The sequence below is a fragment of the Oryzias latipes genome, chromosome 8 (genome assembly GCF_002234675.1).
Source record: "Oryzias latipes chromosome 8, ASM223467v1".
Lineage (NCBI taxonomy): Eukaryota > Metazoa > Chordata > Actinopteri > Beloniformes > Adrianichthyidae > Oryzias > Oryzias latipes.
In genome coordinates, this window is record NC_019866.2 from 24,593,230 (window position 1) to 24,608,801 (window position 15,572).

Sequence of the window (15,572 nt, forward strand, 5' to 3'; positions counted from 1 at the left end):
GGGGGGGGGGGGGGGGACGACACGTGATCTGTCATTCCATCCCTGCACAAACACAGAAGGAGCTCGGTTAGAGCACTGACTGTTTCAGGTGAGGGTTGGACGAAGCCAGAGGGACTTTTGCTGCAGATTCTCTGCGTTTTGAGCAGAATGCCTCAGTACGGCGGTCTTAGAGCACCTGAGGACATTCCTGCTGGCGGGACGGTCCTTGAAGCTTCCAGATGCAGCGGTACACAATTCAGTTCAAACTGGGATTTTTGGGTCATTTGGGGGTTTCTTTCGGTTCAATGTAGGATTTGTTTAGCTTATTACAAAAAAGAATAACCTCTTATTTCAACTTGTAACAATGAAGAGAAACCTCTCAGCTGGCTTAGGCCTGGTGTATGCAATGAAACAATACATTCTAAATCCTTCTTGAATTCAGCACAAAGGTTTGACGCCTTAACCCTTGTTCTATCTTAAACGACCCCCCCCTTCCATCGACGTGTTCTTCCTACCATGATAAAGGTGGATAAAGGTGGAAGGATTTCATGTAATCCATGGACACCAGTGAAGATCACAAATCACTGAAGAAAAAAGGTTCAGAGCACTGTCTAGTGGGTCTAGATGACCCACTCCCAACGTTAAAGTGCCTAGGATAGAACAAGGATTACAGCTGGTGTTATGTAGGAGACATGCAGCGGTACAGTTCCCCACCGTTGGGTTCAAAGGCAGAATCGTGGCGTCCATGTGTCATGACTTCCAGCTCTGTCTAGAGCGATGAAGCCAGGTTAGGTTCTTTATTGGGGGGGGGGGTTTCCTTCACACATGGTTCATTTCCATACGTGGTTCATAAATCACCACATAAAGGATTTTACTAACGAAGCGGCGATGCAAAAGCAACACAGTCCAATTCTTTACCTATATGGACAGAATCTAGATTTTTATTTGGATTAAAAACTATAAATGACAATGAATTGAACAGAAACTTTTTTTTCCTTTATTGGCACTTTTTAATGTTGTCTCAAGGAAAAATAGCTTCAAATATAAAAACCTTTAGACTGTTTTTTTTTTGTTTTTGTGGTGAATTAAAACGTTTATGGTATTACGGTAATTTATTCAGGCGTTGTTTGCTGTTAGAGAGAAAGAACCCCAAAAAAACGTCTGTCACTTCGGTTCACCTTCAGCCGACTATTGACTGGATTTGGTAGAAGCAGCTTCTTGTTGTTTGCATCACATGTCCCTTAAAGACAGGAGAGGCACAAACTGACAGATTCTTTAACTTCCTGACTGATTTTCTCCCAACATGATCTTGTTTGTATGTCTGCTGTTCCAACAGGACTACATTGATTTTTCTACCTGCATCCTTTCCTTCCCTATTCTTTCGTCTCAGTGAGGCGTTTTGGGGAATGTTCAGGCATCCATGCAGGGACGTCTTCAGACGGAGGTCTACGTTTTCACACTCCCAAAAGTGGCAGATAATGAACGGAGGAAGCCATTTTTGTAAATCCAGTGTTCATAGCTGGAACTGGGGTGGTGTTTGAGACCAAAGTGAATTCTGCTTTCATCGTCTGTGGAGCTCAGACGGGGGGAAACGTAGAAAAACGATCTCAGAAACAGCAGACGTCCTTTCAGGACCACAGCGGATCTGCTGGAAACGATGGTGAAGAAAACCAGGACGAGGTTTTCGTCCAGTTCAACATGAAAACCGTCAAAACTCACATCAGTGGCCTTTTTCCCACACCAGAAGCTGAGACGCAGACGTCGACACATTCATGTCTTTAATATCAGCTCAGACATTTACAGTGAACTCATCTACACATTCAGTCTGTTTACCAAGTGACTTTCATGAAAAGTGACTTTTTACAACATTTACAATGAAATCACAAACTTGGTGATCAAATCAGAATCAAACGGCGACACCATGAAGAAAATCTGTCTTGATGGTTTTGTGGCGTCTGGGCCGCTGTGTCTGCACGCGCTCACTGAGGAGGACCTCCTTCCTGTCACAGACGACAGAAACTCCATGTTTGCACGGAGGCACCGCGCATTGGAGCAGAAAACCCAAACGGGTTGGCTTTTCTGCTCCACAGCACCACGTTTGGTTTTTGGCGTTTGAACAGAGTCGGGCTGAAAGGTCTGGACCAGCTCCAGAACGTTCCCCGCCTCGCTCGCTCACGTTTGTTGGTGTTTTGGCACTAGACCATGCGGTCGATCCCATTCTTTTTGCTTCTGAGCTTCCAAAGCCGTTTGCAGGAATAATCTCATTCAGAGGCGGGAACAGGGCGAAGGGAGACTCCATCTCTCATCACAGAAAACATTCAGATGTTTTGAAGCCAGACTGCAGACAGCATCAGTTTCCCTTTAGCGCATTTTTTGCTCCTTCAGCCTTCATTGAAGAGCTGGCCCCCCTCCCACTCCACTTTTTGGGAGCACATACCCAAAAACAAACCCCCAAACCTCCACCTGAATTCTGCTGCAGCTGAAGAAACACGTTAAAATGGTGAAAAGTGCAACTTTTATTGTGAAGGGGAGCAGCACTTCCTGCCATTCAGAACCGTTTCCAGCATTCCTGCCTGTAAATTCAATCTGACAACGGAGCATTTCAGTGGATGGAGGCCGAACGTGAGGACGTCACGATGTGAGGGTGCAGCAGACGCCACGGCGCTGGCGCTCAGTGACGGTGAGAGCAGAAGCAGACGGAAACACAAACCTACAGTGAACAGAACATCAGAACAGCCACACCATCTGTGCGTCGCATCAGTTCTTGATCTCCAGGATGGAGGGGTTGTGGTCCAGGATGGCCAGGATGATCTTGTCCATGTACTGCTTCAGGCGCAGGTTGATCTCCTCCTGCTCCTTCAGGGCGTCCACCAGCTGAGGAGATACAAATGACGGAGGTGATGCTGCGTTCACACCGCGCATTTAAGCGACCGCCGCCCATGTCAAGTCTGTAGCTGTGTCCGAAGTCCCGCCGTAACCCTAACTACTAAAAAACGATCTAGTGCCTGGATTTTAAAAGCAATCCGGACGCCACGCTCACTGCTAGTCCTGCACAATGAATCGCAAATGTATCATTATAGCGATATCCAGCTGTGACATAAAAGATGGAGTTCTTTTATGTCAGATGTTGGCCTGTAGATGAGGAGTATAACTTATGTTAACTCTTATATACATTAAACTGTTGCAGTGAAAAGGAAATTATGTTTTTGGCTGATTGGCTATTTGTTTATGTATCGCAAGTTACATCGTCATCAGAATATTGATCACTAATATCGCATATCGTGCAGCCCTATGTACTACTTTTTTTTTCTTCTGAACATAAAAACATTGATGGTTTATTAAAAAAATACATTTCAATACTTTATTTTGGCAAAAATTGTTCCGACCCAATGCATTGTGGTCTATATTCGCCAATCTAGTGAGCATCGATGCACTCTGGTTTTCTGCAGAGACTTCTGGGAAATTTCTAGGGCACTGGATCTTGTTATTGCAGATGCAGACAGCACTGGGAAATGGCGACCGCGCTGTAGTGTGAACCATGTAGCGAGTAGGGAAGGAATTCAGACACGACCTCTGTAAACGCCGTTTGAGGCTTCTGGGGCTAAAACCCGCGTTCACGTGTCGCTACTCAAGCTTAAAAGTCCGTTTTCGGGCTGCACGTACAAATCGGACGGCCATTGAAGGTGCTGAAAGTTAAAGCAGTTGAATGTTGACCAATCAGGGACCCAGATTTGCACCACTGTTTTCCTAGGAGCCGCTTCCAGCTGTAGGAACACGCGCGGCTGTCCCGTGTGAACGCCGAATGCTACGTTTGAGCCGTGAACGCAGCACGACAGAGCACCCCCCCCCCCCACGCTGAGCGACTGACCTCGTCTCTGGACGCGTTGTCGATCTCAGCGGCGAGGCACTGCGCCTTGGTGTTGCAGGAGAACAGGTTCCTGGCCTCGTACAAACTCAGACTGAGGATCTGAGCGTTCAGGTCGTCGTTTTGGTCGTGCAGCTTGAAGTTCTCCTGAGGAGCACAGAGGGACAGTTTCACCAGAAGACCCTTCACTGATGGGGTTTTCCCTGGTCGCCGTGGAAACCTGGAGCTCACACACCTGCTTCAGCCTCCGGACTTCGTGCTCCATCTCCATGGTCTTGGCGCTGAACTCAGACAGGCCTCTTCCTTTCCCAGGATGCTCCATTTCTGACTTGAATATCTGGAGGTAGTCCAGCTCGCGCCGCAGATCGTCCACCAGCTGCAAAGAGGAGACGCGGTGTGAGCGACAGCCGGCCGTGTGCGGGTCAGAGCGGCGGCGGGAGCTCACCTCCTGCGTGGACTCCTTCTCCTTCTGGAAGTCGCGGCGGTTTTGCCAAACCTTGTCCATGATCTTCCTGTACAGATCCAGCTCATCCTTCAGCCTCAGACTCGTGTCCTCCAGCTTGTCTGAAATCTTCTGCTTCTCCTGCAGACAAACGTCTCCCTCCGTCAGACTCAGCGGCGCCTCCAGGCTCCTCCCTCTCAAGCCAATCACAGCTCGCATCGATCAATAACCTCCAGAAAGCCTTTCTTCTCTCACATCTCCTTCTAAGGCATCTCCTGTAAGGATCTCAGTCTGAATCCCTTCATTGCTTCGTCGTCGTTTCACGAGGAGGCTGACAAATGACCGGGACTAAACCAGAAACCATTTAGTGAACCATTCAGAACCATTCATCCCTTGTAGGAACCACAACATGTTCTGGTTTCATGTCTCCGGTTGATCCAACAAGCTTCAGCTCAAACAAGAACAGGGGAGAAGACAGCAACCTCTGGGGAAATGTCCAGCTATTGCAGAATCTACTAAGCTTTGTCTCAGATTTGGGGCTCTAGGAGAAGGATTTTAGGAAACTGAAACACATTTTCTTACATTTTGCTGAAAAGAATCATGAGTTTGTGGCAAACTGCATTGGAGTTATGAACATTCAGCTCCATTGGATTCTGCATCCAGAAATGATCTGAAATGTCTACAAAACATAAACTATGACTGTTTAAAAACCATAAAGTATCTTAAAAAGCTGAAAAAAAGGTCGGACAGTTTGAAGCTTAAATCGTTTTTCCAGCTGAACGTTTAGAGGAGTTTAAAGCTTTTAAAGTTGTTTCCCATTCATTCCTGTGAGGCTGACATGTTTTGCCTAATATTTCAAAAACTATAAAATAATTGAAAATTACCGGCATGAATCTCTTTAATAGGTTTAACGTTTTGATACCAAAATGGCAAAGATTCTAAAGAAGCAAAAAATCCTGTAAAGATCATTTAATTAGTTAACACAAAAAGACATTTACTGGAAAAAATGTAAAAAATCAGATGTTATTGTTCTAATTCAGAAGAAATTCTTCATCTGGTTTCTGAACAGTTTCCGTCCTGGACTGAGGACCAAACGGACGGTCCTGTTTTCACAATTCTGCCCCTCCTCTAGCTCGCCAGAACGGGTGACCATGTTAGGAATGTGGGCGTGGTTAACAAAAAACCTCAGTTGACGAGGAAATCAAAAAGTTTACTTTTGCAGATTCTCCTAAAAATGACACCGACCTGTCCGTCATCCCCAGGCGACCAAAAAATACAACGGTTGCTATGGAGATAAAACCAGCAGAAAAGCTCTGAGGGTGAAGCAGCCGACAAACCGGTGAAGGGGGGGTGGAAAGGAGTCTCAGGGCTTTCATTTGACGTATTTTTATAATAAATTGTATAATTATTTTACTAATTTAACCCAGTTTCAGGTGATCCCTGTGGCTACTAACTAACATCTGTGTTCATGAAGGTGGTTCCTGCTGCCATCAGGAGTCCATGCAGAACCTGAAGAACCTGAAAGAGGCGCACTCACCTGATCCAGTTTCTCCGTCTGAGACTTGAGTCTGCAGACATTTAAAGTCATCTCTCCATTCTCATCCTCCAGCTGCTGCACCCTGCAGACAACCGCTGTGTTCAGGGAATCTGACGCCGTCTTTACAGACACAAAAAGAGCTTCTCTTCTCCGGCGCACCGCCTTTACCGGTTGAAGAGAAGATCGATCTCGCTGTTCCTGTCTCTCTCCATCTTGCTGAAGGCCTCGCGGTGCCGCTTCATCTCCTCCTTCAGACTCTCTGCAGTCTTCGTTTCCGAGTCCTTCACCTGCTCCTCCAGCTCGTGCACCCTGAGGAGACAGAGTCTGCGTGAGGAGGAGCAGCCCCGCGGGGGTGGACGGGGGACCGTCCCCGCAGCTCTGGAGAAGATCTGAATGGATGAATGGACCGGAACCGCAGCTACAGATCGACAGGAAACCTTTGACCTTCACCATGACCCACTAGGGTCACATCAGGTATTCAGGGGAACTTTTGTTTTTAGCCAGCAGGGGAGAGAGAGTGAATAGATGGATGAAGGGAAGTGGAGGCGGGCTTACTCTGCACCAGCAGCCCCTCCCACAACTCAGAGGTGAATTTCTGATGAACGCCCGCCGCTCTGCAGAAACTATGTCCTGGAAAACGACAGATGATGTTCGGATCCGAAGACGATCGGAGCGAGACGTTGAGTTGCAGAATCCCAGACTGACAAAGACTTTTTAGAAACGATTACATTTATGCCACTTTTAGTGTTTGTGTCATTACTACCATCACGTAAATACTTGTACTTTATGTTTAGTAATTTGTACGTTCAGTGAAATTATCCGTGATCTCTCACCTGCAGGTCAGAACACACCTGAACATAAAACCACGACGCCGTGGGATGAAATGGAACCTTTAACATCTGCAGAAGTCTGTAGGAGGAGCGCGCCTCACCTGTGAACCAGGTGAGTGTTCTCCTGCTTCAGTTTGGACTTGAGGTCACTGTTGGCCAAACTGTCACTCTCCAGCTCCGTCACCTTCCTCTCCAGGAACCCCACCTGAGACGGAAAACCGGCTTCTTCAGCCACGCCGCTCGACGCCATAGAGAAAAAAAAAACAGGAGCGGAACGTTTCCTGCATGTACCTTCTCTGTGATGTCAAGGTCGCAGGGGTCATAGCTGTCTGCAAACAGGTCCTCGGTGCTGCTGCCCTGACTGGACCCGAACACGCTGTGGTTGGCCTGGAACAGCTGCCTGCAGGGGGGAGGAGCCACCAGAACACAAAGCAAGTTCCTCACCACACCCGTCTCCATGACGCTCTGCAGCGGGGAGAACCGGAAACTCACCGTCCAAAGGCGGTGCTGGAGATCTTCCTGTTCGGGCTGAAACAGAGGAAAACTGTTCAGAAACAGGGTTTTCCCGCCAAAAACATTCTGAGGTCGGCAAACAGAGGTCACGGTCATCCCACCGCAGGGTGACGCTTCAGACGCCAAAACATCCCCGTTCTCAATGGCCGACACGGCAGAACTCTTACATCTGTGTCCTTTAACGGAATAAACTCCATAAAAACACAATCGCTAAACTCCTGACAGGAGTTTAACACGATAAACGTCAAAACTGACAGGGTTCCAACTCTACCGCTCCAGAATTTACACAACTCACAATCATTTGAGATATTGTGAAAAACTCAATGAATGTCATAAACAGTGTTTGTTTCACTGGACAGTGAGCTGATTGTTTGTGGTGACAGACAGACATGATGGTCTCACTGTCTTCAGGTTGTTGATTGGAGCCAAAAGCTTCCAGGAGAAAAAGCGTCTCAGTGTTTCATCAAGTCAGCATTGTGTGGGTCTAAACAGCTGATTTAGTCACCAAGTCCTTCCAAGCTCCTCCTCCTAACAGCCATGAACACGCCGCTGAACGGCGAGCAGCTCCACCCCACCACAGCGCCTTCAGGTTGGGGGGGGGGGGGGGGGACTCCACCCACACCAAGACACCGCCGTCTGCAGTACAGACCATGTGACCTGGACCATGCAGCAACGGTCTACCGTCCTGTTCACGGATGATGAGGGCCACCTCACACACAGATGATGGTCAGCGTAGCTGGAGAAGGCGAGGTGAGCGACACGCCAAGGTCAACATGGTCTCCAGGGTTCTTTGGTGGAGGAGGAGCAACAGTCTGGTTCTTGTAGACGGTCCAGTCACTGCAGGTTCTGACCTCAGACATCATAGAATTCCACCAGAACACCCCAACGTCTGTTTATGGATGATAACGCTTCACCAGAATGAACACAGCTGGTCTTTAGGAAGTGGGCGTGGCCACATGGTTTGACCAGCAATGACCCCTGACCTGAACCCCATAGAGCAGGTCTGGGAGCAGCTGAAGCAGAGACTGGATGATTGGACCCCCAAGTGACCTGCAGAACCGCATGTAGAACTTGTGGAAGAGTGGACCGCCTCAGAACGACATCATGAGGTTATTGAGGAGCGGGAGACGCCGAGGTCACTGTCATTGGATCGACACGGTCCATGTCTGGTATGTGGGGCAATCTTTATTCTAGTTCAATTTTTGGATGATAAATAAACTAATGACAATAATGTTCCTACTCATTCATTATTCGTAATATATAGGAGGACTTTTATGTATTTCATTAAAATTCAGAGCAAAAAGGAAACGCACTCATGGAAATAAAAATATCCTTAACGTACTGTGAGTCGTGTAGATTTGCTTCTTACAGCTTTGCCTTCATTCATTTCATCAAAATGTAATATTTCTTCAAAGAAGTACTTTTGTGTCAGTGAAATACTAGCTTTCGCTTATCGTGTCTTATCTAGGTTAACTGGAAACCAGTCAGACGTGTTTGTGGACTTATTTGCGTCACGGTTTCCCTTCATGAAGCTGTTGGTCTTCAGCTCTAAAATCTGTACTGCGGGTGTGAGCGCCACCTGCTGGCCTTGAGGTTTTTCAGCCGCGCCTCCAGGTCGTTGAGGAGGTTGACCTTCTTGCAGCACTGAGAGCAGTAGATGTCCAGCAGGTCGCTGTTGTACAGCTGCCCCATCTTCTGAGGGGTCTGACCCCCGCTGCAGAAAAACAAAGGGAACAAGACAAGAAACTTGAAAATTCCCAAACTCAAAAAGACGCAGGATGATGAGGAGAACCGGGGCTCAGAAGCAAAGGCTGACCTGGACGGCAGCGAGGAGCCCAGGTCTGAGAAGCCGTTGGTGTGGGAGTCCTCTTCAGGACAAGGACTGCTGGGAGTAAAGTCCACGTCCACGCCCTCGCCGTAGTCCTCAAACTGCTCCTCCCCGGAGATGACGGATGCAGATCCGTTCAGGAGGCTGAGCCAGAAACAAAGGAGTGATGGAGTGGCGGGAGAACCTTCTGGAGTTTCTCCTCCCTGAAGGAGCGGCGTCGAACTGACCTGTGCCGCTGGGGCGGGCCCCGTGCGTCAGCGCTGCTGTCCATGTCGCACTCCTCGCTCGACGCACTGCACTCTGGGTAAGGCCGAGTGCACATGATGATGGGGGGGGCTGGGTTTGCCTCTGCAGCCTGCGGAAAGATCGGGCAGAAAGTGCAAGTGTGAGGGGGCGGGGCTTATCCTCTCAGGTGTGTCGGAGGGGCAACACCCCCCCCCTGAGTCCGGATCCGCTGGTCTCCTGATGAAGGTCATCGACTGTATCTGAGACCTGGAGCAGGCGAGCGTGACCTCATCCACTGAAGACGGTTGACCTGCGGCTCCAACCCAATGAAGCCCATCCAACCGCCATTTTTCATGACACGGACGCCGCCATGTCGGAGCCAGATGTCGACAGTAAGCGGGGATTGGTCCAAGTCGGTCTGAGACACTGTTTCTATGGCAACCCGCTTGTCAGTCAGGAGTGAGCTTGTCAGAAGGCCACGCCCCTACCACTTGAAAAGAGGCTACACAAAATCTGTCAATCGTTTTGAACGTTCAACATCTGATTGGTCCGTTTAGAACTGGAATAACTTAAATTACAGAAAAAAATATTCTAAAAAAAAAACTTTAGGATTACCTAGCTCAGTGTTTTTCAACCGGTGTGCCGTGGGAGATGGTCAAGTGTGCCATGGGAAATTACCCTCATTAACTGATCTAAAAACATTTCCCATCTCCAGGAGATCAGCTCTGTTCATCCAAACATAAAACACTGAGTAGTTAGGAATATAAAAGATCGTAAAATACTTTTTCTTTGCGTTTATTTTATTTTATTAAAGACATTTTGATAAGAATGACGGTACCGCGATTCAGCTGCACCTTCGGCTGTATTTTGGAAAAGTCCCGTCCCTTTATCTGTCTCCACCAATCATTGTTGGGGGGCTTAATCACATGTCATCGGTCTGACCAATCAGAAGTGGTTAAAGTCTTCACTTCCTTGTCCCGATTTAGCTCGTAAAGTCACTCAGTTCTAACAAAAATACCAGCTAAAGCTCGTCTTTAGCGGTGTAGCTTTCCACAGAATCCGGTATCAGACCGTGGAACAAGTGAACAAAACAATGAAGCTCAGAGACGCTAGTCTTTTTGCGTTTGGCGGCTGTTTACATCTCCCATGATGCATTGGGTTGTGCGAGTGACAGCACACAAGGAGATCTGTTATTAAACGTCTTGAAACCAACAAACACACTTCAAACTGTTTTTAAATCTTCTAACTTAACTTTTATTGCATCTTTTAGAAAAAAAAAGCTGCAACTTCCAGCTTTTTCTGACACAATTATCTCAAAAATGCATGTGAGATTATGGAGGGAGGGGCTGTAGATCAATACAGACTATGAGTTTCTCCTTATTTTTAAATTTTTTGATGCTGGTGTGCCGCGGGATTTTTTTTAAGGTTAAAGTGTGCCGTGGCTCAGAAAAGGTTGAAAAACACTGACCTAGAGCATGTTTATAAAAAAGTATCAGATCCAGAACGGTTCTTCCGACCAACAGAATGACTGACTAGCAGCTGTTTGTTTCTCTATAGATGTCTATGGAATTTTGGCTTCTTGGAGCCACTTCCTGTTTGGAATGTCTGGGGGCGGAGTCACTCAGTCCAGTTCTCTTATACAGTCAATGGTCTGTGTCGTCAGCCTTCAGCAGATGGTTGAAGGGTTTTGGTGTTTATATCATGGTCTTTTTGCATTTTTTCTGATGACATTTATAAAGGAAATTAAGATTTCAACTGCATTTCTGAGTAGTTCTTCATTCAAATCACTGTGAATCAGGAGCGGGTGAAAAAAAGCCCGTGGAGAAAGCTTGTAGTTGTGATTCATCCACCAACAGACAAACGGATCCATGAACGTCTTTGTTGTCCTTGACTCGGCTGGAATCTGGATCTAACCTGTACGGACGGATAGCTACGACATTTCACGCCGTTTTTGTTGAACCGCTAATGTTGTGAGGGGCTGTAAGCTAGCAGGAGAGCGTGTAAACAGATGGGTGATGGGAAGGGGGGGGGCATCTGAGTCTGAAGACAACCTTCATGTCAGAAGCCAGAGTTTCCACCCTGAGACAGAAGGAAGGGGAATCAAACCTGGTACACGTGGCCGTTGTCCGTGACAGACGGATGGCGGGAAGCGAGGCGGGGGCCCACAGCCGCCTTCAGGAGGCCCTCACAGCCTGCAGCAAGAAAACGGCAGCCATGAGTCCAAACCCACAGGCAGAGATAATGGAGCCTCACGATGAGGACAAGGACGTATGGGACACCGGGTCCACTAAGAACCGAAGCCTAAGCAAACCTCTGACCACGCCCCCTTTCAAGACTCCTCACCTTTGATGGCAAAAACGGCGTGGCAGAAGTCTTTGAAGTTGATTTTCCCGTGAGCGTTGGGATACAGATGCCGGGTCAGCTTTTTCACCTGCAGGACACACCAAAAAAACAAATTCAGTTTTGCTAAACGGCGTACTTCCTCCACCATGTGACCTCTGCAGATACAAGCTGGAGGGGGCTGGAGGGGCATCAAGGCACGGAGGAACCTCTGGTCCAGAGCATCATTGGTGAGTTCCCCGTGATGCAGACACACGGTTCAACGGCGTGACGCTGATGCAGAGCAGGAAGACGGTGAGGTGGCACAGTTTTTGGTGCACAGATTATTTTTAGCCGTGTTCTGGGTGCTCAGCACTCAGGACGACAACACGACAAGATGATACAAGAAAATAATATTTACAGAGATAACCACTGGAATGATGAACCTGATCAGGTTTCTGCACAGATCTGGAGGAATTCTGCTCCTCTCTTCTTTACAAACGACGTCTAAATCATTCAGATTTGGTGGCTGTTGCTTAGCAACGCAGAGGTTTTCTATAGGATGGAGGTCCAGAGACTGGATGGACCGTTCCATGACTCTGATCTGCTTCTTCTTCAGGCTGTCCTTGGTCGTCTTGGCTGAAGGTTTTGGGTCATGACCCCCCCCCCCCCCCCCCCCCCCCCCCCCCGTTTGACGGAGGTTCTCCCTCAGGGTTTGATATAACATGGCCCCGCCTATCCTCCCATCCACACGGTGCAGAAAAACCCCCCCAAACCATAATGTTTCCACCTCCGTGTTCATAAGTCATGCTATGTTGTTTTAGACCCATTTCTGTTCTCATGATCACAGAAACCCCACCAGGTCAGATCTGGTTTGGAGTCCCAGACCTAAAGGTGGACTGATGGTCGTGCTGCACCAGCGGTTGTCATGGTAACCTCCAGTTTCTTGCTGATGGTTTTCAAGTCCATTCCTGTCTGGTGCAGGTCTGCAATCTTCTCCCTTCAATCCACTGAAAGCTCTTTGGTCTGTCCATGTTGGACAGTTTGGAGTGTGACTGATGGACAGGTGTCTTTTCCACAGGTGATCAGTTCAAAGAAGAGACTAACTGGTTTATATTCACATCACCAAAAATGTGGGGAAACCCTCCAGATGTTTCCTCCTCACAGCCGTGTCTGAGCATCAAGCTGCTTCATTTGGAGTCATCGCTCTCTGAACCGGCTTGATCCCCTTGACGGGGTTCCCCCTGTTCCCCCCGCCTGTTGCAGATACACACTCACATACACACTCACATGCACATGTATGGGCCATTCAGACTCACTGAATAAACACAGTTTTTTTAAACCGGAGAGGCTGAACAAGCCCTACGCTTGCACGGGGGGGGGGGCATGCATGCTCCACAGCCAGGATTCGAACCATGGCTAACCACTACACCACCGTGCAGACCCTAACTCTCATGTCCCTCTGATGGGTGGGGGGTTTAAACCCACACAGAGACACAGCATGATGGGATGTGGGGTCCTACTGAGGCTCACCTGAAACGAGCAACACCTGAGTGAGAGCATCACGTGACTGATGGAAGGAGAGACGGGATTTCACGATCTGATAAACGTTCTAATGAGACAAAGCAGTGGAGGTTTTAATCACTCCCAGCATGCACCGCAGGTTTACCGCCCACAGGGAGGCCGTGATTTTCCGCAGACAGACGTCCCACCGCCACAGTTGTTTGTCACGTGCGGCACACCTGTTCTGATCACGTGGACCAGCCTCCAAAGCTCCACAGATCCGCCTCACCTGATGGCGGCTGGAAGCTTCGCGCTGACCTTCATCATCCTCCTGATGTCCACCTGCTGAAGCAGCGCGAGACCTCGTGCTAACTGACACCTGCGCGCGCCAGGTCCGCGTGACCGACCGCCGGGGGGGGGGGTCTGCAGCACCCCCCTGCCCCACACAGAGAAGCGGTCCATCCCAGTTACCCCCTCACCTCGTCTGGCTGACCGAACTGAAGACCCAGTTCCAGCAGGTGCTCCACCCGGATGAAGCCGTCCGCGTGCTCGTCGCAGACGTCGAAGACCTCCTTGAGTCTCCGCAGGAACTGCAGCAGCTGGTCCGGTTCGGAGCAGACGTGGTCCTCCATGTCCGGACCGCACCGACGCCCGCTGTCCTTGCTCGCGTTAGGCCGAACGGGTCCGCTTTGGCGACGCCATCATCATCATCATCCGGAGCTCCGCCGGACCGATCTGTGCTGCTCTGACATCAGCTCCGGAAAAACCCGATGATTACCGAACAGAACGCGAGTCTGATTTCAACCCAGAGGACGCGTCACGTGACTCCGTTCCAAACGTGGATTTGAACAAATCTTAGTGTCTTTAAATATAAATGTAATTTTTCTGACACATTTAAATATTAATGCTGGTCCTTAAAAATCCAACTTAGTTTAAATTCAAACATATATATTAACCTAAATGTTTATCAGAAATTCCTGCTACTGAACAGTTTTCCAGATTCTTGGATTTCTTCCAGATCATCAAGTTAATGAAATCTGTGTCCAAACCAACAAGTAAACTAGAATGAATGTCAAATCCATTCACATGTTAGTTTCCTAAAGTTCACCACTGTTGTTTTTCCACATCCAGAGAATCCAAAGGGAACATTCTTAGAACATTCTAGACACTGGATGGTCACATGACTTTATTCACAGTCTGTCCACACATTGGACTGGAATGATGGACGGATCCGTGTTCTCTGATGTCATCACGCGTGTGTCGTCTGCTGTGATTGGTCGGTTTTACATTATAATAACATGTACCTACAGTAACTCGATCCAAATTATATTTATCAAGAATTATCCATTTGTTGCACTTTAAACTATTTCCTAAAGGTTTAGGCGGATCCATCATACAGTTGGATCTTAGGAATACAAATCAATTACGTTGTTAAATAAGTAACCCCCCTAATTACAGATGAAAAACATGAATCTAGAGTAGACCTTTTGTCACTAGAAACAGACTTTCATGCTTTCTAAATGTGCAGATAGACTGTTGTGATGCAGACGGTCATCAGATTACAGCTGCAGGTTTTAACAAGGAATAGAGCCTCTTTAACTTTATTCACTTATTTGTCTTTTAAGTATTTTATATTTTATTAAACATTTTTTACCCTTTCATGTTTTAATCTATACAGTGACAAGTTTGTCTTTTCTGACTAGTTTTAACTCATGTTTATATCTTTTATGTCAATCATCTTGTGTTCTACACAGCAGCTGAACGTTTCTCTGCTAGTAAAGACGTTGAAGGAGTTCCACTCCAAGCTTTAACATGACATTGATAAAGGAAATTCAGATTTAGTTTTTACTCCAATTGTTGTGAATCAGGAGCAGACAACTAAAGAGCAGTTTGAAAGAGATTAGTTGTGACGTCAAAGCCACAATTGGCGAGTCAAAAGCTCTATGCTCCGCCCCTTTCTGGTTATCCACCTGCAGACCAACAGATCCATGGACGTCTGTTCTCCTGGTCTGAGCTGGAATCTGGATCAGAACTGGACAGTTGGATAGATTGGATCTTGCTATTTTTGGGGTTGTAAGCTAGTGGGAGAGACAGCACACAGATGGATGATGGGAAATGAGTGCAGACTTACTCCCTGCCCATAACTCAGAGGGGAATTTCTAATGAAGCCGTGCCGCTCTGCAGAGACCATGTCCTAGACCAGTGTTTTTCAACCTTTTCTGAGCCACGGCACACTTTAACCTTAAAAAAAATCCCGCGGCACACCAGCATCCAAAAATTTAAAAATAAGGAGAAACTCATAGTCTGTATTGATCTACAGCCCCTCCCTCCATAATCTCACATGCATTTTTGAGATAATTGTGTCAGAAAAAGCTGGAAGTTGCAGCTGTTTTTTTCTAAAAGATGCAATAAAAGTTAAGTTAGAAGATTTAAAAACAGTTTGAAGTGTGTTCGTTGGTTTCAAGACGTTTAACAACAGATCTCCTTGTGCGCCGTCACTCTCACAACCCAATGCATCATGGTAGATGTAG

At 47.6% G+C, this 15,572-nt stretch overlaps 1 protein-coding gene across 1 annotated transcript; it reads right to left on the reverse strand.

The window, feature by feature from the left end:
• Positions 1–1,740: 1,740 nt before the first annotated feature.
• Positions 1,741–13,830, reverse strand: LOC101171748 (rab11 family-interacting protein 4A). Its single transcript, XM_023957847.1, has 15 exons — positions 13,521–13,830; positions 11,563–11,650; positions 11,326–11,411; positions 9,222–9,349; positions 8,983–9,138; positions 8,746–8,880; positions 7,146–7,181; positions 6,945–7,053; positions 6,755–6,858; positions 5,992–6,132; positions 5,824–5,905; positions 4,290–4,427; positions 4,080–4,220; positions 3,848–3,991; positions 1,741–2,853 (listed from the first exon to the last, which is right to left on the reverse strand). The coding sequence occupies exons 1-15, from the start codon at positions 13,671–13,673 to the stop codon at positions 2,737–2,739; spliced, it is 1,758 nt and encodes a 585-aa protein (XP_023813615.1). The 5' UTR covers positions 13,674–13,830; the 3' UTR covers positions 1,741–2,736.
• Between the last annotated feature and the right edge of the window lie 1,742 nt (positions 13,831–15,572).